Source organism: Photinus pyralis, unplaced genomic scaffold, assembly GCF_008802855.1.
Source record: "Photinus pyralis isolate 1611_PpyrPB1 unplaced genomic scaffold, Ppyr1.3 Ppyr1.4_LG2, whole genome shotgun sequence".
Lineage (NCBI taxonomy): Eukaryota > Metazoa > Arthropoda > Insecta > Coleoptera > Lampyridae > Photinus > Photinus pyralis.
Window position 1 is genome coordinate 38,725,624 of NW_022170403.1, and position 24,108 is coordinate 38,749,731.

A 24,108-nucleotide genomic window follows, 5' to 3' on the forward strand; every position below is an offset into this window, starting at 1 on the left:
GCGCAGTTCAGTTGAAGCTGGACTGTGGTGCTAGGGTCCCTGGTTCGAATCCGGGTTCGGGCATGGATATTTGTAAATGTATAGTGGGTTGGGTTGGTAGAGCAGCCTTGGCTGAAACCCCACCCACTCAAAAATAAAGGCTAAATAAATAAATAAATAAAATAATTTACACCTAGGATTCACGATACGGTTTCCCCATGTATTATGGTTATTTAATATTGATCGGTAATCTTCCATATTCAGGGGTGTAGTTGTCAAAAACAGTTAGGGTATATACTCAGGAGGGGACAGGGTTACAGGCTCTCGTAGGAAGAAAGTGGATATGCGGTTTGAAAATTTTATGCTAAATAACGGGTTTTATAGGTTCTAGTAAGCAAAATAACGCACCTATTTAATGTAATTCAAAAGTCATGCATGACCCAAGAACGTATCTATATTTCATAATTTTCTTTAATCATACAAAATATCAACAACAGTGTGTCAATGTCGTAAAAATTGGGTGGCAGGGGGGCGAAAAGATGCTTATCTTTCTAACTAAACCGACGTTTTTAAAATGGTTGGTTTGGAAGCTGCTTCTCCAAACGTTCCTAAATATACATATGTTTCTCCCTTAGTTATTTTCTGGGGAACCATAACAGATAGAAGGATGGAGAGTGCAAATAAGTCCCGATGTTGATGAAATTTGATACATGTGCATTTTTCAACATGAAAATCATGAATCCGAATTTAGTCCGTGGAACGAACAGGTAGTGACCAAAAATTGAAATGATAGGACAATGAAACATGTTCTTTCCATATTTTATTGAAGAAATATAAGCAAAAATAAACCCCTAAAGAGCATTTAAAAGCCGCCAGAGCACCTCGGTGTGACCCTACGGGGTTAATGGATTTGACTTATTTTCAATAGGTTTATTACATGTGGCATATAGGTGCAAAGTTGCGAACCAGTTTACAACAATAAATTAATTTATTACGGTTACAGAAATATAAAAAAGCCGACCCTCATTGCGGTAGTCATAGGATCTGGATAATTTAAACAGAATAATAACCATAATAACAATAAATAACGAAATTTTTGTTTGGTCTGATCACAAATTCGATTCAAAGGTGTCGGCACAACTGTATGGGAGAGAGGGTCCACAACTTGTACGTTATAATAATAAATATTTTTTAAATGTGAACATCCATATTTCTAAAAACCTGCCTGTCAAAAGTCCCATTACTCAAGCTTCTCGCGGCGAGTAAAGGCGCAAATTTTAGTGCTTGCTGCTTGCTCTCAAATACAGCCCTGGCCCCTGGCGATAGTGTAACAATTCTGTTTTGGTTGAGACTTGAGACCTCATTTGGGTATAGTTTCGTTTATATTGAGCTCCTAATACGCCTCATCCGCGATTAACGTTATGAATAGTTGGTTGCCTATATTTTTTTAACCAAGCAATTCGGGTAAATAAGCTAACGTGCATAAATTTACAGTTGTGGGTGTGCGTAACTACTCGAGCGAATAGGTTCGGGAGTTCGTACCCTGGACGCGTCATAGACTCATGCACCTTATGGACTCTTGGAGCCTAGGAATATATCCGGATATCTGCCAGTACAGTACCAGTAGTTTGTAATAGCCCAACAATAAAGCACGGTCAGCACGATGGCCTGCACAATACACTCCCCACATACACGTGGGTGACATTTACATTAAAGTGCTATTCCACAAAATTCACTAATATGTACTTCTGATGCCCTACTTAGCATCCCTTACGATCGACCAGAGAGACCAGAGCTAAATGACCGTTTGCACCGATAAATTTAAGCGGAGCTTAGAAGCGTTGCTCCATAGCATCCGTTTCGAAATAATCCTTGCCAAGGTTATAAGCTACGCTCAAGCTAATAGTCCAGGATGCAGCGACATTTTGTGTGCACTCATTCCTACAAAGCTGATATTCTGCCATTTTATTGTGTGGGCAGTACAAGTAAACAAAACGGTAGTCTACCGCGTCGGCGGTGTGCCTAAATTTGTGACAATGTTCATGTTAATAAATAATATGTACATGCCTCATTTCTACAAGGATGAAACTTTTTACAGTAATTAATTATACCTAAAAATGAAGTATGGTAATAGTATACCGCGTTGGAACTTGGAAGCGTTGCCATCACAAGTCCACCACCCACGCAAGACGCATAAAAAATTATTCGATTGAACTTATTTCTACAAAGATGAAATTTTTGTTGGAAAAAGTTAATGTCATAAGAAACCAAAAAAAATGGTCTACCAATCACGTGATGTTGCTAAGATCTCGGTAGACACGCTGGAAGATACGATTTTCCGAGCGCAGCTGCTGCACTACTCTGTTAAAAGTAGGTACCTCTAAATTATATAAACGGGCATAAAATAAAAATATTTCAAAAACGAACATAGGCAATTAACATGGGAAAAAGGTTTTTTGCACATCATTGCTCCCCATGATAATTTAGGTCTTAGCGGGTTTATAATGACACCAATCGAAAGAAGATTTTTTTTCTTTATCTAATGATATACAAATTAGTTCATTTTCAGTTGTATTTATCATTATTAACGATCCTCGAGATTGTTTAACAGAGTAGTGCAGCAAGCAGCTGCGCTCGGAAAATCGTACCTTCCAGCGTGTCTACCGAGACCTTAGTAACATCACGTGATTGGTAGACCACTTTGTTTTGGTTTCTTATGACATCAACTTTTTCCAACAAAAATTTCATCTTTGTAGAAATAAGTTCAATCGTTCTCAATAATTTTTTTTGCATCTTGCGTGGGTGGTACACTTGGGATGGCAACGCTTCCAGGGCGGTAGACTATTACCATACTTCATTTTTAGGTATAATTAATTACTGTAAAAAGTTTCATCCTTGTAGAAATGAGGCATGTACATATTATTTATTAACATGTTCAGAACATTGTTGCAAATTTAGGCAACACCGCCGGCGCGGTAGACTACCGTTTGTTTTGTTTACTTGTACTATCAAAACAATAAAATGGCAGAATATCAGCTTTGTAGAAATGAGTGCACAAAAAATGTCGCTGCCTCCTGGACTATAAGCCCCACTTAAATTTGTCGGTACATATGGCCATAAGACCCTTGCACCCATGACCTGTGAATATAAATTCAAAGCCCGTGACCCACCTGTGCAGATTGCAGAATCGCGCATACTTGACTAGTCAGCTTGCCGCATTTAGCAAATAGGGGTTGCGTTGATATTTTACTTTTTGAATTATTAAGGACCACCTTATTCTTACATACGTTTCATGCATAATTTGTCAATCGGGTTGATTGTGCAACAGTAGCATTACAATTACAGCAATTGGATCGAATGGTTGCCTGCATGTAGGAGATGACAACAACAATAGTGTACTGTCATTGTTTAAATACTTTTTTAAACAATTTTACTGTATAATCGATAAAACAATGTTAGTATTCGAGACGGAGGTACATAAGGTCATTGTTTAAACAAAGGTAAGGTTCTGCGAATGACATCTCACCAATTGGTGGGATAAATAACGAGTTCCATGATTGATTTGCACCTAGCTAGGCTGATAAATTTTATACAGTGTGGAAAGTGCGGAATATAATTATATAAAGAAGTGATTAAAGTATAATTTTTAGTCAGTGGTTTAACTAACACGTTAAATAACATTTTAGGTGTTTCCTGTATTCCATTTCAACACCCCGGGTGGACAGATAGAATGTGCTTCTGATGACACAAAATGCGGATTTCCATATTTTTTTACGGTGCAAAAATTATAACATCGCAGAAATAGGATTTTGCCATGGTATATCACTAAGCGTAATTTAACCATTGTATATCACAATGGTGTAACCTGTAACCTAAAGGCAAAACATAAATTGGGTTAAGATTACTTCTTGTAATTTGGCGTTGGTGTTCTTAAATGGTAATATCTTCATTAACCAAAATGTTCCTTTGTTTTCTCATATTTTGTGGTCTTTATTTTTATGTGGGCGGGGTTTCAGCCAAGGCTCTTAATGCCGCAATCGGGCCACAGCGCTATACAAACCGGCACTTCAATGTCCGCAGTTGGATTCTATAATTTTTCATTTCTCGCAGCGTTGGTTTCAAAAGTCATCGAACTGTTGGCTTTACTTCTTGCTCCACGTCATTGCACTTTCGTAATTACGTTAAGGAATAAGCATACATTTATATCAAGTAAAAAATACAGCTGATGTCTGCGCAAATGCCGTCCGCCCGTCCGTCGGTACGTTTGGGGGTTTGAGATCGCAGCACGCAGACCTGGTAGAAGTACTTATACAAAAAGGAAAAAGGCCAACGTGTTTCATTCCTCTGGCACCCCTGACTACAGGGATACCGGAGGCGGGCTGCTCAGGGCTTCCTGGCCCTCTTCAGCCAGAGAACGGGATTGTAAGGATGGGTAAAGTTAGGGATGGGAACGGTTAGTAGGGTGCTGAGGGGGAGAGTACTGCTCCAGCATTCGCCTCGTAGATTTCAACATAATGCGAAGCTACGTATGTCTGAGGAAAACCCCCTGACAAAACCCCAGACAGAGCAGTCGGCAGTGGGATTCGAACCCACAACCTCCCGAATAGCATCGGTGAGCGCAACCACTGCGTCACGTTATGCGTTTCTTTGTATTTAATAGAGTTGAGCACGTAAGGTGGGAGAAAAGAATAATGGTAAATAACTTTCTGTTGCTGCGCAGGCGCATTCCAACGTATTTATTTACTAAGATATTTTAACGAACTTTTAACTTCCCATAAAAGTGAGTCTAATGGGCGTACGGATAGGTTCATTTGTGCATCTGTAGAACTAACTTATGGAGAGCTTTTTTAAACGAAATCTTAATATTATAAATAAATGAAATTAAACACATTTTCGCGAAAATCAAATGGAAATTATGGAGCAGACGCGCTTGTCAGTAGGTCCACACTTCAAATGTGAATGTCGCGAGAAGCAAATGTCGGAAGTAGGTACTCACAAAAAGAAAAGTGAGGGTCTTGACTAAATGCGTCTGTTGGTAGAGTCGAAACTCGGTACTCACAAAGAGAAAGTGATAGTTCTCACTGAGACTCCAGGTACGCTACTACATTCTACTTGATCACTGGTAACGGAGATATGATATACAGTATGGCACCGGATTGAACAAAAATGCAACTTTTCCGCCGGCCACAGTTTTACTTTTCCTTTTCTCTCCACGGGGGGAAACGCTAAAATAATAACAAACAACAATGAAAATAGGAATTTAAATGTCATTTTTATTTGTCAAACTAATCGTGCAATTTGTCAATGTTGCCTTTTGAAAATTAAAACTATGCAGTACTGTAGAAGTCTGCGCAGACGATGTTAAATTTTCTGCAATCAAACGAGATGCTATCAGCATCTCGTTTGATTGCAGAAAATCAGTAACATTTGTCTTGCTGGCACTAGGTGTTATTATAACTTATTCCGGTTATTATAATTTCATTCAAGTTTAATATTTTATTTGCATTCTCATTTTTATTTCGCAAGGACTCCTCTATGTAGCCTTCCGCTACACTACTTGATTTCCGGCCCCGTGACGCTTTAGCGACTCAATATTACCTCCTCCATCAATTAATAGTGTAGCCGAAGTGCACCTTAAAGAATGACCTGTCTATTCTTTTGAATTACTGAATTTTAAGAAAGATGCATCATTTCCAGGAACACTGCTAATAGTGTGTACTCCCATTACACTTCTGCATTTTCCATTTTGCTATTTTACAAAAAATCTAGTTTCTGGCATATGTTTTGGTCTGAACTCTGGGTATTTTCGATAGATTTTGACGTAATTTTCTCCAATTATTGTGAACGATCAAACTTTTCTAGTCTTGCTATCCAGAATTTTAATCAAAACAACATTCCCCATGCTATATATATGTAGTTTTCATCTTTACCATTTCATCACATTTGCAGGCTTCAGTTAGTCCAATCAGTTAGTCCCCGTCTCGGACCCCGTATACATTTCTTGAAAACTTTCTTGCAATAGTTTATTTCATATGGGTGCAACATTCGTGCCAATATCCAATCAGTCTGCTGGTGATGACTGGTTATCAGGTTTTCTTAAAAGAAATTCACCAATGCCGTTACGGAAACCTGAGACAACGCGCATCAATATAGAATATCGGCCTTTAACAAAGAGGTGGTATCATTATTTTATAATAACCTACAGAAACTTTTGGCTATACATAATTTTGGTCCAAATAAAGTTTTCAATGTGGGTGAAACTAGGATCTCTACACTGCAACATCCTGGTAAGATTTATACCCAAAAGGATCCCAAACAGATTGGCTACGTTACCAGTCGGGAAAGAAGCGAAAATGTAACGGTGGTTTGTGCCTTTAGTGTCTCCGGTATGTACGTCCCGTCAATGTTCATCTTTAGCACCAGGAAATACTGTATTCCTGTTCAGAAAAGGGCTGGATCACCGAAGACTTTTTTAATTAAGCATTCAGGCTTAAGTTTCAAATTTTCAACTGCTGGTTTTGTATCAAGTGTTTCAAACCACAGGATTGTGCTTCCAGGCTTCCTGTTTCTTAATACCTACAGCACTTTCAGACATTTTTGTAAATGCAAGTGTGGAAGATCTAGTGTTGCTACTAAAGGACAACCACTGTACACATTCGACGCTACAAGTGTTCAATTCTTGAAAATCTAAACGAATTTCAGTTTTAACTTTTCCCCCTCATACGTCCCTTTTATAGTTACCTTCCTCCGCCACTTTATTTTCAGATATTCAAGATATTAAATCTATCACGTCTTGTATTGTAATTGTGAACCTTGGCATTAGCAACAAACAGGTGAATGTTGTTGTGGACGAACACTGCACATTCAATAATATATAAATTGTATAAGGTCGCAATTTTTAATTCCTTGAAATGAGACCGGCATGACTCCCGCGGACCTATGCCAACCAATATGCGGATGGCTCTTTTCTGCAGCTTAAAGATATTGCTCATAAGGTTTGAGTTTCCCCAAAATAGTATACCGAATCGTAAATGAGATTCAAAGTATGCAAAATATACACTCCTTAATGTATCATAGTGACATAAGCGTCTTAGATGACGGAGAGAGAATAACGCTTTATTCAGTTTTAAAATTAATGATGAACTATGCTGGCGCCATTTCATTTTATTATCAAATTCAAGGCCCAGAATTTTACAAACAAAACTAAGTTTAACATTACCAAAATTAAAATTATCAAACTGCGTAATATCTTTCGCGAATACAATGATGTTGGTTTTATTGACATTTAATTGCAATTGATTATTTGAGAACCAACGATGTGCTTGAGATAATACTTGTATCAGATTATTTGAAAGTTGTGACTGTGACGTGCCAGTGACTACAAAGCTAGTGTCGTCGGCATACATAGATACCCCGCAAACTGATTCAAGTGATCAAAAATTAAATGGCAAATCATTAAGGAAAATGACAAAAAGTAAAGGTCCCAAGACGGAGCCTTGAGGCACCCCACTTGATACAAGCCGTCGGTCGGATTCCATCAAAGTGTTGCTACCGTTTACGGTATGTGAAACTTGTACAAATTGCTCTCTGTTAATTAGATATGATTTTATTAACTGTAAAGCTATCCCTCTAATACCATAATGAAATAATTTATTCAATAGAATAGTATGATTAATCACATCAAATGCTTTAGATAGATCACAATTAACACTAGCTGTCCACTTCTCCCCTTTTAAACCAGTTAAAATATTTAACATTAAATTATTGAGAGCTGTATGTACTAGTAGATCTGCCGGGTATGAACCCGTGTTGTTGGCTGCAAAAAAGATCATTTTGTCTAAAATATTCAATAATACGGTTTTTTAAAGCTTTCTCGATTATTTTAGAAAAAATCAACAGAATGGCAATTGGGCGATAATTTTCTACCCTCGTTTTATCTTTTGATTTAAATAGAGGACGAATTCTAGCAATTTTTAAGACATCTGGGAAAACCCCAGCTTCAAAGCAATCGTTAATGGCACATGCGAGTGGCTTCGAAATTAATTTAGCAACGACCTTAATAATATTTTGTGGGACATCATCATATCCAGTAGATAATGTGCTTCTTAGAGATTTTATAATTGATTCCACTTCGGAGTGTGTAATAGGACTAAGAAACAAAGATGTACCTCTATTCGAGGGCATTAATAATTTCCCTCCTGGAATAGGAGTTATATTCTTTTGGATGGAGACACCTACATCAGCAAAGTAACTATTGAAACAATCTGCGACAACAGCAGGGTCATAATGTTTGATATCATTAACAACCAAGTTTAAGTTCTCCCTAGCTTCTGTTTTTTTTTATTTAAATCATTTTTAATTACTTCCCATACCTACTGTTTTTATAACATTAGGAGATTTGTTAATTTCAGCGGCGATATAATTTCTTCGTGCGGCCCTTACTATGTCTTTAAATTTCTTACAATATAACTTATAGTAATTTACTAAGGTGGGATCGGGAAAATGATTAACAATTTGCTTCAGTTCCCGTTTTGTTTTACTCGATTTTTTGATACCCTTAGTAATCCATCCTTTCTTATGTACGTTGGAGCGCAGGTTTTTTATAGGAAACGATTTATTAAAACAACATAAAAACTGTCTATAAAATATATCAAATTTGCCATGTTTAGCTGTGTACATTTGTGACCAATCCGTATTCGTTAGCACACTGCTAAAGAAATTATCTTACTTCTTCCCTTTCTGTACACGTGTTTATTGTAGTGTATCTTAGAGACGGCGCCTGTCATGTTGAGTATTAAGGCATTATGGTCCGAAAAATCGATGTAAATGTTTTTGGTTGAACAAAATGTATCAAAGTTGGTGTAAATATTATCAATGCACGTCTCTGATGTACTTGTGACCCTTGTCGGGGTGTCAAAGTTTGTGAAGTTAAAGGAGCTAAGTAATGATACAAACATCTTTACATCTTTTGAATCCAGTAGTAAATTTGAAATCACCACAAATGATAACCCGCTTTTTCGTAGAAAGCATTATCAGTAACTGTTCAAGCTGCGTCAAAAAGACACCCATATTGCCTGCCGGTGCACGATAAATTGATATTACACATGTAAAATTGGATAACAGTTGAAGACCACAACATTCGAAATCTTTTTCTATACTTAAATCAGTGACAAACTGTAAATTGGAAAAACTGAGGCTAGGCTTAATTTGGATCATTACCCCACCTCTTTGAAAACACTTGCGATTAAAATGACTGCCAACTACAAAATTTTTAAGCTGACAGGTAATTATTTGGTCATCATGGGCAAGCCAGTGTTCATTTACACACAAAACATCCAAATTTGTGTACTGAGACAAAAAAATTTCAAAGTCTAGCATTTTGTTAGCCAACCCTTGAATGTTTAAATGCAGTACACCAAAAGAATTCCCTATACCTAGTTTAGTGCTATCAGAATCCTTATCAGGGTAGTCATTACAACGGTTATAAAATAAATCAAGACAATTTCTATTACAATATTTGAAATCCAAATTCTTATCTTTGGCGATCTCATTCTTTGTTAGATTTGTACAGGATTTTATTACCTTATCCTTAGAGTTAGTTGTACTTAATTTTACTAAATCAACTAGATGGTCGACGGGTTGACGTTTAAATCAATTAATGTATTATTAGTATTTTGGGCTTCACTAGTTAAGGGAATGATATAAGTTAAATTACCAATGGTTCTAAATCGCAATCCATTTGACAAAGGTAATCCAGGAGGGTATGGAGCATTTGACTTGAGAAGTTGGTGGACTCTTCTTAGGATGCAATGTTTTCCTTCTGCGGACATGTGAAGGCCGTGTTTTGTGAAGTGCCCATTTTTGTTTAAAATGTCGTTAGTTTCAACGTATGTAGCATCGTATTGTTGCGTAATGTTATACAGTTTCAAGTTCAATAGATGTCGACAAAAATTTTCTTTCCACAATAACGGCCTTTAGAGTCAACATTTTTGGTTGAGATAATGATTCATTCACATATACATATAATGTTACGACATTTGCATATTTAGCTAATTCGTGTACTTACACTGTTTTTTAAGAAATAAGAATCTTAAAAAACAGCCATATATATCTTCCATTTTTATCCCACACTGATAACAATTTGTTACAAAATTTACTTCATTCAAGTTTAAACCTTTAACTACAATCGTTCGTTTACAGAAGGTCATTCTTTTACTTCGCAACAAAGTTATTGAAGAAATCGCAATGCCACTTTTGTACTAGTTTATCATACATTGTAAACGCCACTCGAAGTACGTATAAATCAAACGTGTAAAATCGCGAGTTGGGAACTATTACGGTAAATTCGAACAGTAGTGGGAGTTTAAACCCGTGTCTTGAGGTTTTTTGTAGCCTTCATTTACAAGGGATAATTTGCGGTTTAGAAACTATTACAATCATTCCGAACAATAGTGCAATTTTAACTCATAAAATCATGTGACTTTAAGTAAAGTTGATATACTCGGCGGCCAGGTAGTTAGTTAGCTTCTCGAGGCGTTCTATACCCTATGGGTTATCAAGAATTAATTCCCTGTCCCATTTCAACTGTTTAACGTGAGAAAATCTTCGACATGGCATATTGTTTTCATAGTTACTACTTACGTTGGGGTTATGTGTTTATAATTACAATTGTCACTTGTCAGAACTATGACGTCACAGACACCGCCATGACACAAAACAGCGTTCTGGCGCTTGAAACTTGAAACTTTGACATATACCTGGCGTCGCCGCCTCTCCCAGGATTTAGTCAACTGTCGTGAGGATGCGTTCCTCGTAGACACTATCAGGGACGTTTCCCCACTACTTTGTTGCCATCGCGCTGGGCCGCGACATATGCCAAACAATGTGGTCGATTTTGTGGATTGGGGGGGTTGTGGGGGGGGTGGCTAACTGGGTGTTATCCGACCCGAACGGGTACGGCCACAGCTTCGCCACTGGTATTCTGCCTTAGAGGGAACTCTGCTTTCTAGTGATAGCTTCTTCTCCGGGCGTTCATTGGCTTCCGATGTTCCTATCCTTTGGTCTCGTTCCCTTCCCTGTTTTCCCTCGTAGGCTCTTTTTATTGTTGTCCTCTCCCCGCATTACTTTCTGTCCCCTTTTCCTCCTCCCCTTGGCTACTTGTCCTTGTGGCTGATTCTTCCTCCACCTCCAGTATTCTTCTGCTTTCTTTCTTCCTTTGATGTTTGTCTCTGCCATTCTCTTCCCATCTTCCCATGGTAATCCCCGAGACCTCTACCGTTTGGTTTATGGTGGTGTTCCATGTTTGGCAGGGTCGGCCTACCTTCCATTCCGAGGCACATAGAATCTTGGCAGCTCGTATGATATGGTCTTTGTTCCTCCTGTTGGTATGTCCCCAGTATCTCATCTGCCTCATCTTCAGTCTCCTGGCAATCGTCTTTTCCTCTAATAGTTCTCTTCTCTGCTTTCTTGTGAGGTTGCTGTTTTCTTCAGTATCCTGAGTGTCTTCCACTCCGCCCTCCTCAATGTTCGTCTGTTGCTCTTTGTTGGCGCTGAAGTGTTAATTCCGTATAAGATTGTCGGTGCTACGATCGTGTTGTAAATCATCATTTCAAGCTGTCCGGTATTTTCTTCGCTCGTATGAAGTTCCAGATTCCGTGTGTGATTCTGAATGCGTTGGATATTCTGTCTTTCACTGCGTTGTGCCTGCTGAGGGTGCTGCTTATGTACATACGTTCCCATATATATTCTTGTGCTTCATGGTTATCTCCTTCCCGGCTATGGTCTTCTCTCCTTCTTTGTACTGGGGGTGTTGTTTCCTGGCACTCTTGTCATCATGTAGCTCTTTTCGTTGTATATTTGTAGGTTCACCATTTCCGGGTGTACCTGGTATCCCGATGGCCTGGACGAAGTCCTCGGTGTCTTATAAATTATCCGCGATTACGAGTAGATCGTCCGCGTACGCCAGTAATGTCGGTAGTTGTAATTGGTCGCCTATGCTAAGGTTCCTCACCACCATCCTTGTTTGTTCTATAGCGTGGTCAAGTGCTATTGCGAAGAGCCTTGGGGAAACGGACATCCTTGTTTGATCCCCCTGGTTTTCTTTTGGTGTACGGTTTTCTTCCAAAACCATTGTATACTAGTATACTCCCTTTGCCACGCGTGTATGGTTCTGTTGATTAGGAATTTGGGTAGTCCCAGCATCGCCCACGCTGTCATTGGTATATATTTTCCGAGATATTTTCTGTTTCCCCCTTGTTTCCTCCTTTTATATTTTCTGATGTGCCTATACCATTACATTTCCGTATTCCTCTCTATTGGTCTGAGTTTGGTGATGTTCTCCGCGAACTCGGCGAATTCCTTGATTTCGTGTTGCTCATAGGCTCTGTTTTCTTCTTCCTTGGCTTCCCTTAGCTTCTTCTTTGTTTCAGGTTAGTGTGGGTTTTGGCCCGCTTTCTGTTCGGTCACATGGGCGGTTTCTGTTTCCCTAGTGTTTTCCTTGTTGCTTCTTTGATCGTTTCGCCGATATTTTTCCATATGGTATCCCATCCCCTTTTTGCTTCTAATCTTTTACCACTGCTTTCGGTACTCCTTTCTTTTCTTCTCCCCTGACAGAAGTTTCACATTCCACCCTTCGGTTTCCCCGTTGTGCTCCTTGTCCTTTCCTACCTGTTCTCTTCTTCCCCTCCCCCCTCCTTACTTTCCCCTTTACCATTTTGTGGTCCGATCCTACTGTTTTTGCCCATATGTCTGCTGTGTTCGTGACGCTTATTTCCTTTGATTACATGTTACCATTTTGGACTTGCCGAATATGTTTTCTACCCTCAGTCCATGTAGGTGTACCATGTTCCTAAAGGTCGCTGCCGTTCCCCTCCTCCTATTCACTTCCGTCCAGTCTGCCTAGTTGTGCATTGAAGTCGCCTAGTATGATACCCAGGTTCTTTTCGCATTTTTTTGTTGTTGTTTCACTTCGATTTCTGAGTTCCGCCTGCCCTCTTTTGTCCGAGAGGATGTGGCATCCTATGATTGTTAGTCTTCTTATTTTCATCTTGATTTGGGCCATGGATATACTCTTGCTTTTCCTTCAAATTTCTCCACCTCAATGCATCGGTGCTTCTTGATTACGATTTCCGCAACCCTGCTGGTTCTCTCCTTCTTCCCTCCACGTATCCGCCTACGTCTCCTATCAATTGTGGGTAGAAATCTTCCAGGTTTTCCCTGATGTATGCGTTGATTTCTTTTTTAATCATTTGGTTAATTTCCTGTGAGGCTCTGATGTCACTGGCAGTCGCCTCAGTTGGTGCGCAATCGCTCCAAACAGGCAGTCCCCATCCTTATTTATACTGATGCATTCTAGGATGTATTCTTTTGATCGCACTTCTATTTGATCGCTGTTACGAGTACTTGTCTTTAAGGTCTTAATCCTGGTTTGGGTGGTGGGTGCTGTTTATTGATCGCTAAAAGAGATACCTAGGAGAGATAATTTAGTTAAGTTAATTGTTAAGTCACCGAGACGTGCCCCTTCAGTCTATCTTTGACCGCCCCGTATATTCTATTGTGTCTGGGAGACTCTAAACTAAAGGTACTAATGAAAGTAAAAAGCGCAAAAAACAGGAAAAAAAAGCCGCTGAAATTTGGTAAGAAAGGTTTCCTTTTTTGTCAATCATGCCTATTAGACCGAAATTTGAGAGCTTAAATATTGTAATTTATGGCTTAGTTTCTTTATGTCTCCGGTTGACAAGTTTATATTTCCTTTCCCAAGGGTCAATTTGTTCCACCCCGATTCGAAGTAGGTATATTCAATGTAGCTCCCAGTGACTTGCGCCTCTCTATTCTATCTTTTCCCCTTTGTTCACTTTTAAATTAAATTTAGCCTTAATTCTAAGTAAGTAAGTGAGTAAGTAAGCAAGTAAGCACTTATCTTAGCTTTACGCCCTTTTTTGTCCTGTTGATTGGAGGTTCCTGCCCTGTCTTCTCACGATTTAATTAGTCTCGCGCGTTATGAATCTTGAGATTAAACTTAAAACTGTAAAAATTCGTAAAATCTCAACCACTGAACCGATTTCGATGAAATAAGCACTAAACAATTACAAATTTTGTACGCTACCGACTGCACGAGATAATACATTTTTAAATCTATACAAACACAAAAACCCACTAAAAAAGGCCGGAGCTCGCTCAAAACACGTCCGTTCGCCATGAAAGACGAACTTCTACCACAAAACAGCGTTCTGGCGCTACAATACAAATTTACCATTCAAATTGCATCAATTTGCAATAATATTTTGCTGAAATATCATATTTTAAAGTTATAGTAGAGGTATACGAACAGTTACAAACGGTTTTAAACAATTTGTCATCTACCCTATTGTTTATACGGTAACATAAATACGCTTTTAGGGTGCCAACCTTCTCTAAAAATCGATCAAACTTCAGATTCCAGAAATGAATGTACATTTGAATTTTATTGCCACTTTTATTGACGTTATCTGTGCCTATATCCGTCAGTTCTTGAGTTGGAGCAGAGAAAAACTATTGTCTCTGAACATTAAAAAATTATGGGTTCTAAAAAGAATTATGTCAATAATTAGCCTATTAGCCTCACAATCCTTAGTATGGAACGACTGAAAAATTTGTTCAACCCAATAACTGAATTTTCCTAGAAATGATAGAATTGATTTCTGACTCCAATTATGGAAGAACATATTAGGAGAGTTCAACGCGAGTGTGACAAATGGTATCGTAAATTATCTAAGCAATAATATACACTATACAAGATGAATTGATCAACTTGATTAGAAATGTAATTTTAAGTAAATTTTTGAAATAACAAAAATTATTAAAACAATTTCCATATTCGCCGATTGTATACCCAACACGTGGTCATATTGAACATCTTTCATTAACATCAGTAAGTTATGCCTTTCAACTCCATTCAAAATAAATATGAAATTGAAGAAAAATATTTACTCCTCTCGAAAACTGCATCATATTGAGAAAATATACCGCACCGCCCTGTACATTTGGATATATTGTACGATTAGATTTGAATCTTATGGGATACGCACAAAATTAGCTTATTTTCAATGTTACTAATTACCACTGTAGATATTGCAACATAACCTACATTTACATTAGATGAGATTAGCGAGAAATAAGTAGATCTGCAAAGTGAGCTTAATTAGTCCATTTATGAAATAATTTTAAATTAATCTCAAATAGGTATACATATACGTGTACATTTGTATGTCATCAAGAGCTTTTTATAATTACCCGCTACCTGTTCCTGTAATTACTCCGCCATTAATTACTTTTCAACTTTATCTACAAGTTCTTTGGTACTCCAGGTAGCGCAAATGCCACTGGGCTAAAATACCAAATTACAGCAACTAATATTGCGTAAAATCGACCTTGAAAGAACCAAGCCACAAAAATGTATGTCCAACTTCTTGCTTAACACTATTTAGTTATACTTCGTTACCTCAGACGAATTTAATGGTGCGCGGCTTAAAAATTTCAAGGTAAGCGAAATGTGGACAGGTAATTAAGAGCACAATTTCATATAGTAATTAATTGACTCGTTTCAATTTTGGATCTGTACAGAGTTACACACGTTTATTAAATATCAGTTTTCGCCTCCACTTGACCAACTGTTAAATGCTGGCCGATTTGTTATGAACTCGCATGAATGAGTGAATAATTATTTCGCGAAATAGAATTTTGAAATAATAACACAGAAATAAAGAAACAAAAGCCGGATATTGCGGAAAAGTGCGGCTCCTTGACTTGTATGGAAATTACATCTATATATTCGTTTAATACTGACGTAATCCGAAGAACTCGGTTATGTCCATGTGTATAACAGCACCATTTCCGGTTACCTACCTACTTTTATGAATTAAAATGTCATCAGTGTCTATCGATACACGGCGGAGCACGCACATTAATGATTTTATGAAAGTAATCGCCTTAATTTCACTTTCTACATTAGGAAATGTTATAATATCATTCCTATTCTGTTGATGTAGGTCAGTGTGCGATCCGTTAGCACAAATAAAAATTCAAAAGTTTAAAAAAATAAAACAAGAAGTTTATTACAGTAACATAATACGGTATAAATACATTAGGGTTGAGATTGCGTATTAAACACACACAGTGTGAACATTTCAAATTTAGTGGTGGTAATCGTAATATCCACCATGATAGTTGTGAGCAATTGGAGCGTCATGAACAACGGGGGTGTGAACAACAGGGTATGGAATTGGCACTTTAACGGGGACGGCGTATGGTTTCTCTACGGGGTAAGGAATGTGTTTTTCTATAGGCACAGGTACGGGTCTGTCAACTAAAACTTTTACTGGTACCGGATAGGGCTTTTCTACGGGATAAGCGACAGGTTTTTCTACTGGGTACGGGGCAGGTACGGGTACCTTTACTGGTACTGGGTATGGTTTTTCTACATGAACAGCATATGGCCTGTCTACTGGTACTTTGACTTCATATGGTACTGGTCGGTCCACGGGAACGTGAATGTGCTTAATAACTTCAACTGGATAAGGTTGAGGTACATGTACCGGGTAGGGCCTGTCGACGGGGACTTTTACGGGTACTGGGACATTTTTGTATACTGGGTATGGTTGTGGAACGTGAACTGGTACTTTGACAGGAAATGGGACTGGTTTTTCTACTGGGTATGGTTGTGGAACTGGCACTTTTACGGGAACTGGGATGTGTTTCTCTACTGGATATGGTTGTGGTACTAAAACTTTTACTGGGTATGGTTTGTCAACTGGAACATGGACTGGCACGTGCACAATTTTTTCAACTGGGTAGGGTTGTGGAACGGGAACAGGCACCTTAACTGGTACTTTGACTGGATATGGCACGTGCTTTTCAACCGGGTATGGCTGTGGTACTGGTACTTTAACTGGTACAGCGATATTCTTTATAACTGGATACGGAATGTGTTTTTCTACTGGGTATGGGACTGGTACTCCTTTTACAAGGGTTATGGTTTTTTCAATTGCGGTGCTGTGTCCTAGATCGATTCCATATCCGTAATGGCCTAAACCGGTTCCTAAAGTAATTCCTCCTTCCAATCCGTATCCTCCTTGGCCTAGAAGATATCCGTTATCGTAGTCACCACCATATCCATAACCCAATGTTAATAGTCCACGTTTCGTTGGTTTCTTATCGCTACTGTCAACTTCTTTCTTCTCCTCCGCCTCAGCCCTTACAGCCACTGCGGCTAGGACTAAGATAGTAAATAACAGCTGAAATAGAAAATGAAATTAATAAAATTGACGATGTTAAAACTTAAATTATTAGAAATCGATTGAATGAAATTTGGATTTAGTAAGTCAAAAATTAAAATGTGTGTCACTATAAAAATAATAATCCAATAGGGTCACTAAATAAATCACTGTCACTGTACACATTAGCACTTGCATTTAACTCACCAATTTTTTCATCATACGTCAGTTGATGCTTCTAGTTCAAGATGTGAACTGTATAGGGTTATTAAGATTTTACCCACTTTTATACCTCCGTTTCACTTTCGCTGGGGATATTAATGCACCACCATTAAGTAGGCATAAGCGACATTGTGTCAAAGTCTTCTCCCGCTCGAAAGTAACTCCCTTTCCATAATTGAGAAAGTCATTTTTCAGTCAAATACGAGGCCAGCTCATGCGTCCTTTACGTAATACTAGATTATGCGTACACTTGTCCAATATATGACGCCTCACTTTCTTCCAAAATCATAAATACGGCGGAATTAATTTGATACTTTAAAGGATATTATAAAAAAATGTCTTAATTTGAATGCGAGTCATTTGTGCTTTTGTAATAAAACCTTCGGCAACTTTACATTTTTCCTTTTTATTACACCGCGGCTTAAGACCTTAGAATGGTTTGATGAAGGTCAATATTAATTATTGTGCACAGGTGATTGATATCTTTTTCTTTAGCATTAAATAACTTATTTCAATACAAAAGGAAAGCTAATTTAAATTTAAATTTTATAATTTTATTTCAGATTTTTCGTTAGCACTTTACTACAGTTTCAACTATATCGAGCTTTGTGTCGAGCAGCCGGACAATATGATTCATTAAACATCAATCAACCACTGCATAAGTGTGACATTTATCGCAGTAAAGAAGCGGGTCTTGTATTGAGGTAAGTAATAGGGCATTAGTGTATAATAATAATAAACAATTATTGGATGCCAAACGCTAACAAATCGATTAAAAAAATAAGTCGAACGGAAGTTCTATAAAGTCCGGAACAAGCCTGACATTTTAGCTGCTTATGTGCTTATGAATTATGATAACTTTGTTAGTAAGAAGATAAACGACAATTTCTATGGCAATGTGAAAGCATGTAATAAGACGGACTGTGATGCAAACTTAATCTAGATTACTGGTCCTTCAGAGACCTTGAGTATGCACAACCTCTCACTATTCGTAATTATATCAATTTATCAGTTCATTCCTATTTTTCCTAACAATACTTCAAGGTTTTGGTCACACAACATAATAGGTAGGTACCACCTTTGTGTGAAATTAAACGGCAATTATAGATTGACTAATTCCTGTTCGGATTTTTTGCTTACTTTTCCGTTGCACAATATAATGTATAAATTCCTCAAGTTTACTTTCTAGCTAGAGCACTTATTTACACATGTGTGAATTTTTACAATTTTATACGAATTGGAAATTTGCAAACGATTATATGGATAGCTGGAATAGACACCGTGGGTTACTTATTATTTTATGTTGAAAGGTTCAAGTAAGTAGGTAATTAGAAAACTGAAAATATATCTTGGAAACGTAATTAACGTCCTAAAGATACATTGTATATTATGTTTGTTGTTTTACCCGAGGTTAACTTACAAAATTTTATAATAGATACCTGTTGTGTACCTACACCCAAAACAAACAAAAGGTGATTTTATCAAACCAATTTACTGAACAATATTTAGTAACAGCATGTTGCAATAAAAATGATTAATTGTCCACTTCGGTAATTATACGTAACGAAATAAACGGAAGAAGTACTTCATTCATTTTCTTACCTACATTTTTTCAATACAAGTTGACTTTTATTGCAAACATGTTTTATTTCACCTGTAAATATTTCTGCATTTGCACCAGATGAGGTTCAAGCAGTTTACCAACCATTCCTAGTTGTGGTTTTTTAAATTATTTATTTGTCATCGCTATCTCCACATAGCGACTTAGCCCAACAAATTAATATGGTAATTAATTAAGTGGTAATTAAATGCTACCCAATTTAATGCACTAATTATAGAATTGTACTGCTAGTTACGGAATAACTGTTTAGCATCCTTAAGTTTGTTAGATCCACTTGATTGAGTATTTTAAAGAACTGCGTTTTTCTTTTCTCTTAGCCTAAAAATGAATACCTACCAATTTAATAAATAAACAGATAAGGTGCGTAGTATTTTTTGTTATATTACTAGCGTGTAAAAATGCCTAAATTTTCAATTTGAGCCACAGAATCTGCACGTGCCACAAGCCCAATGTTATGCAGGTGATAGTTGACACTCCAGAGCCTCGTCAGGTGTAGCACCCAGGTGATCTTCCTAATCTGGCTTCTACTATGCGATCGAGTCACCTTTGGAATTTTTATGTACACGGGAAATCGTACTTTACTTGAACTTCCAAAGGCGACCGCGACTCGACAGCAACTCGATCTTGATCGCCCGTTATTCAGGTTTAGGAGCTTAGACTCTTGGCAAGGGGCGGAAGTGCTTACTGCCACTGAGCCTAGAATTGACTGGTCCCCCAGTCTTCCATTCTGGCCGTGATAACGGAGGGAACAATTCTTAGGGTAGGCTCGGGCCCGAAGAAGGCTCCACCACTGCCTTCGCGAGCCAGCTCGTCCGGCCTCTAGTTGCCTCCTATTCCACAGTGCGCTGACACCTAGATCAAGATTACCCTAGCTATTAGACTCATCTAGAGTTCGCCTGCAATTAAGCGGCGTAGCCGACCGAAACCTGTCTGCTGACAAGGCCGCCTGACTGTCATTGCATGGGGCGATCTGAGTTCAGCCACATTTTGGTATTAGTAAGACAGTCCGGATCACATCCCTTCTTGCGAGGAGGGGATCGGACCTGAGGGTTTCCTTTCTGGTCCGCCCTTGCCCAAGAATGCCTCGGGGCTCGGTCCTTCCACTCCTCGCAATAGCCGTATGGAAGCCTTCCGAGCTTTTACTTCGACAGCTAATTGTTTTGTGTTTGGAAAGTTTCCAGTTATGACGATCGCGAGATCGTCCGCGTACCCTGTGTATACGCTCCCCCCTCGTTCAAGGTACGGAGGAGCCCATCCATCACCAGGCACAACAGCAGTGGAGACAGCATGTCACTTTGGGGACACCCTCAAGTGACCGATGAGCTCATCTCTGTCATCTTAATTGAGGATGTAATGACCCTGCTTCCGAGCATGGTGCGGATCAATCTTACTATTGACCCATTAACGCCAAAGCCTTCACCAGCATCACTAATGGAATCAAACGTGATGTTGTTAAACGCACCCTCGAGATCGAGGAACGCTCCCAGGGCTACTCCTCCGCCCCCCCCCACCCCACCAGACATTCCGCTTTTCAGCCTGCACATGAGGCGGTGAAAAGCCGTCATATCAGCCCTGTATAAGCATGTTGCAATAGATCTACCCTAGACCTACAAGGTCTAACCAGTACCACATTCCTTATGTATGCATCCACCAGATTCTCCACCATTTTTAGAAGAAACGATGATAGGCTAATGGCCCTGTAATCCTTCGCCATGTCATATTTGGCACTATCCGGTTTCTGTAGGTACACAACTCTTACCTTCCTTGAGCTTTAGGGTTTATACCATAAAGTCAGGGAGGCTCCAAAGAGCCGGGAACACCCGTCCGGTCCTGCGTTCTTAAATAGGCTGAATGCGTGGAATGCAGCTACTTTCAAATTGGCCTTGCACCGATCCGAGAAGTTCCTTTTGGTGGCTCCGAAGTTACGTAGTTCCCAAAACCTGGGAGGTGTGTTTCCAGGAGACATGTTAGAGTCCCACCCGCGGGAGACGTATATGTGCCGCATGGAAGCCTCAGAGTGCTATCCATTTGCCTCGGGTCTTTCAAAAGGATCTTACTATCTTTTCAACTTCAGGAAGACCCTCCATGTTGCCATAGAAAATCCACGTTCAGATCCTCGAATATTGTCCTCATACCTGCACTGAGTGGTCTTGAGATCCTCTCTCTCTCTCTGCCCGCAGGCAGCTTAGTTCGGATGTCCCTACTAGAGCCTGCGAACCCCTTACGAACCTTTTCAAGGTCTGAGTTTCACTAAGCGGTTCTCTTCGTTCTCTTTCGTTTCCAAAACAGTAAAACAATTGTTTATTGCAATGTCGAACATTTACAGTTTTCCCATATGTTTTCAGACTATAACTGTTACAAACTTAACATATAGGGCGCGGACGTAAATCGTCCCCCCGCCCCCTCATTTCTAGGTTGGAAACGGTTTTAGATATTACGTAAAAAATTGGAAGGGGTAAGTAAGGTATAAAATACAACTTTTTTGCCATAAAATTCACAGTTCTAAATTACAAGATGGTATATGCGCCATTTTTAATTTTTTTTTATTGAAAGGGAAGTGTTGTGATACTCTTTTTGAAGGTCTTTTACTTGCAGTCCATCACCAAAGTGTCATGTCTCCACTTCTCTCCAGCTAAAATGGCGCGTCGTCTAATCGTATTGGTCAAAAAATGTATGGTCACAATTTACAAAAACTAATTTTAATTTTTTCGCGCACAAGTGAGATGTTAAAGTTTAGAACTTAATTTTTCGTAAGAAACAGTTTGTCATGTATTTGATCATACCTTAGCCCCCCCCCCCTCCCCCCCGATTTCAGCTCTATATCTCAAACAGTTTCCCATCCAGAAAGGGAGGGACACGCACTGTATACAGGGTGTTATATGACCGTATGTAAAAAAAATTGACTAATAGGGGGATCAAAACAAGCACTTTTTCCAAATAAACCAAGGGTCCAACGTGTTTCGTTTGGAAGCCACCCCCAAAGAAGTGGTGAAATTTGGATTTCTTCTTTAATTTTTTTCTCAGCAACCATAAGAGTTACAAAGATGGGTGGCGCGTCTTTGAATAGGTTTTTGGGTATGCCCAATCCGATTTTGAAAAAATGTTTTCAAAATTCCTATACGGAAGGGCGCACCCCTATTTGGGGGATGCGAAAAAAAATCTGATTTCGAAGAAATTTGGTATCTGGAGGATTTTGAATATGAAAATCACGAATCTGGAATTAGTTTTTGAAAATTCTTGGCCGGACAACGAAAATGCAGAGAATTCCACGAAATTTGTTGTGTAGATCCTTGATGACAAATTGTCGAACGGTTTTTTCAAATAACTTTTCACACAACTCATTTGAAGATTTCGGGTTACAAAGTGTCCCCCGCCTATTAGTGAGTCATCTAATTTTGCATGTAGTTAATTGAAAATGTCGCAAATAACAAACAAATAACGATTTTAGTCGATCTTCATGTGACTATTGTGTAGTAAAAAAGGTATTCTATTTCTATATTTACTTAAATTTAAGGCACGCTTATGTCTGCACACAGTTTGTTTTCTCAAAATCTTATGTGTATCGTTTACATCATTTCTCCCATAGCAGGTTGTGTGTAAGAAGAAATTAACTTTATTATGTAAACTCTATTTGCATACAAGTAAAGAATAATTATGTGAAGACATAAATTTTTATTTGCATCTATAATAAAGGGGGCCAATTGCCAGGTTTTTCTATTAAACAATGAAAACAACTTCATACGTTCGTATAAAGTGTGCATTTATGTTAAATGTTGCGATAACTTCAACAAAAGTAAATTAATATCACTAAATATTTAATTTAATTAACTCTTAATTATTATTACTGCTCGTACCCGTTGGCCCAGTTTTTGATGAACTTTTTGAAAATATATCGATTTTTTTTATTAATTAAATTGATAAAATTTTAACTACTGGAGAAACGGTTAAGATTTTTAGATTTGATGATACTTGCATTCAAGGGAATTTCATTATAATGCGAAATAATAAGATAAGTTTCAATGCCAGCTACACAGGAAATTCTTAGAATTGACTACTACTCAATTGAATTGAATTGAAATTGGCAAGACCTTATTCTTTGGTAACATTGTAATTATGCACTGTGGGCACGCTACATAAAAATACATAGTGCGCTAATTAATTGATGTTCTCACATCTGTTTGAAGAAATGTTTGCCAAATGTTCCGTTGTGCTGTTGAGAAATAGCTATTGTTTCTAAAATCGTTATATAATACTAGTATTCTTCAAAAGAAAATTATTACACGTACAATGAGGATATATGCTTAAATGCCAAAAGAAAGTGACTTTGTTTTAAGTAGGTGTAAATTGATTCATCGAAATTTATTAACAATCGCTTTGTTTCTAATGTTACAGGCGCCTTATGGAAAAAGGTTCTTCTTTGCCATGGAATGAAGTACTTTTTCAAGCGATAGGGGAGAGCCGATTAGACGGAAATGCAATGAGGGAATACTTTAGGCCTTTGGAAGATTGGTTGCGAAATGAAAATCTAAGGACGCAAGAATACGTAGGGTGGGTCTATGACGGCGATTACTGCAAGCAAAGTATTGAAACGGCAGGTTTGCAAGTTTATGGAGGATTTTACAATGGAGCATACGCAGCACTCCAATCATATACTGTATTAATTATTAGCATTTGGGCCAGTATCAGTTTGTATATATTGAAACGATGATGACTAAATGTGTAAAAGCTGTACTTATTTATAATATTTTTTGTAAAGCGTAGTAATAAAGAAAATCATGGAGAGACCGTACTTTACAAATACCTTATGTGAAAATTCTAGACTGGGTACTGTTTATGATAAAATTTGCCAATCCAATAGTGTATCGGAAACTCTAATCTCTGCTGGAAGAAGAAATTGATCCAAGTGCGAATGTACGTTTCCCCTCACCAAAACAGATGACTATTAATTCAGCTGTGATCACAATCTTATTACAGATAACAAATAATAATAATAATAATAAATATAATAAATTATATTGTAGTGACTTTACATTAAGG

The 24,108-nt window shown here is 38.2% G+C and overlaps 2 protein-coding genes across 2 annotated transcripts in view; one reads left to right on the top strand and one right to left on the bottom strand.

Moving 5' to 3' along the window:
• Positions 1-23,871, top strand: part of LOC116163992 (angiotensin-converting enzyme) — a 68,972-nt gene extending 45,101 nt beyond the window's left edge. The window contains exons 9-10 of the mRNA XM_031478119.1: positions 18,014-18,154; positions 23,464-23,871. Coding sequence (XP_031333979.1) covers positions 18,014-18,154; positions 23,464-23,779 — 457 coding nt within the window. The 3' untranslated portion in view covers positions 23,780-23,871. The remainder of the gene's footprint in view (positions 1-18,013; positions 18,155-23,463) is intronic.
• LOC116164127 (skin secretory protein xP2-like) lies at positions 16,045-17,594 on the bottom strand. Its single transcript, XM_031478258.1, has 2 exons — positions 17,436-17,594; positions 16,045-17,249 (listed from the first exon to the last, which is right to left on the bottom strand). The coding sequence occupies exons 1-2, from the start codon at positions 17,448-17,450 to the stop codon at positions 16,149-16,151; spliced, it is 1,116 nt and encodes a 371-aa protein (XP_031334118.1). The 5' UTR covers positions 17,451-17,594; the 3' UTR covers positions 16,045-16,148.
• Positions 23,872-24,108: the final 237 nt, after the last annotated feature.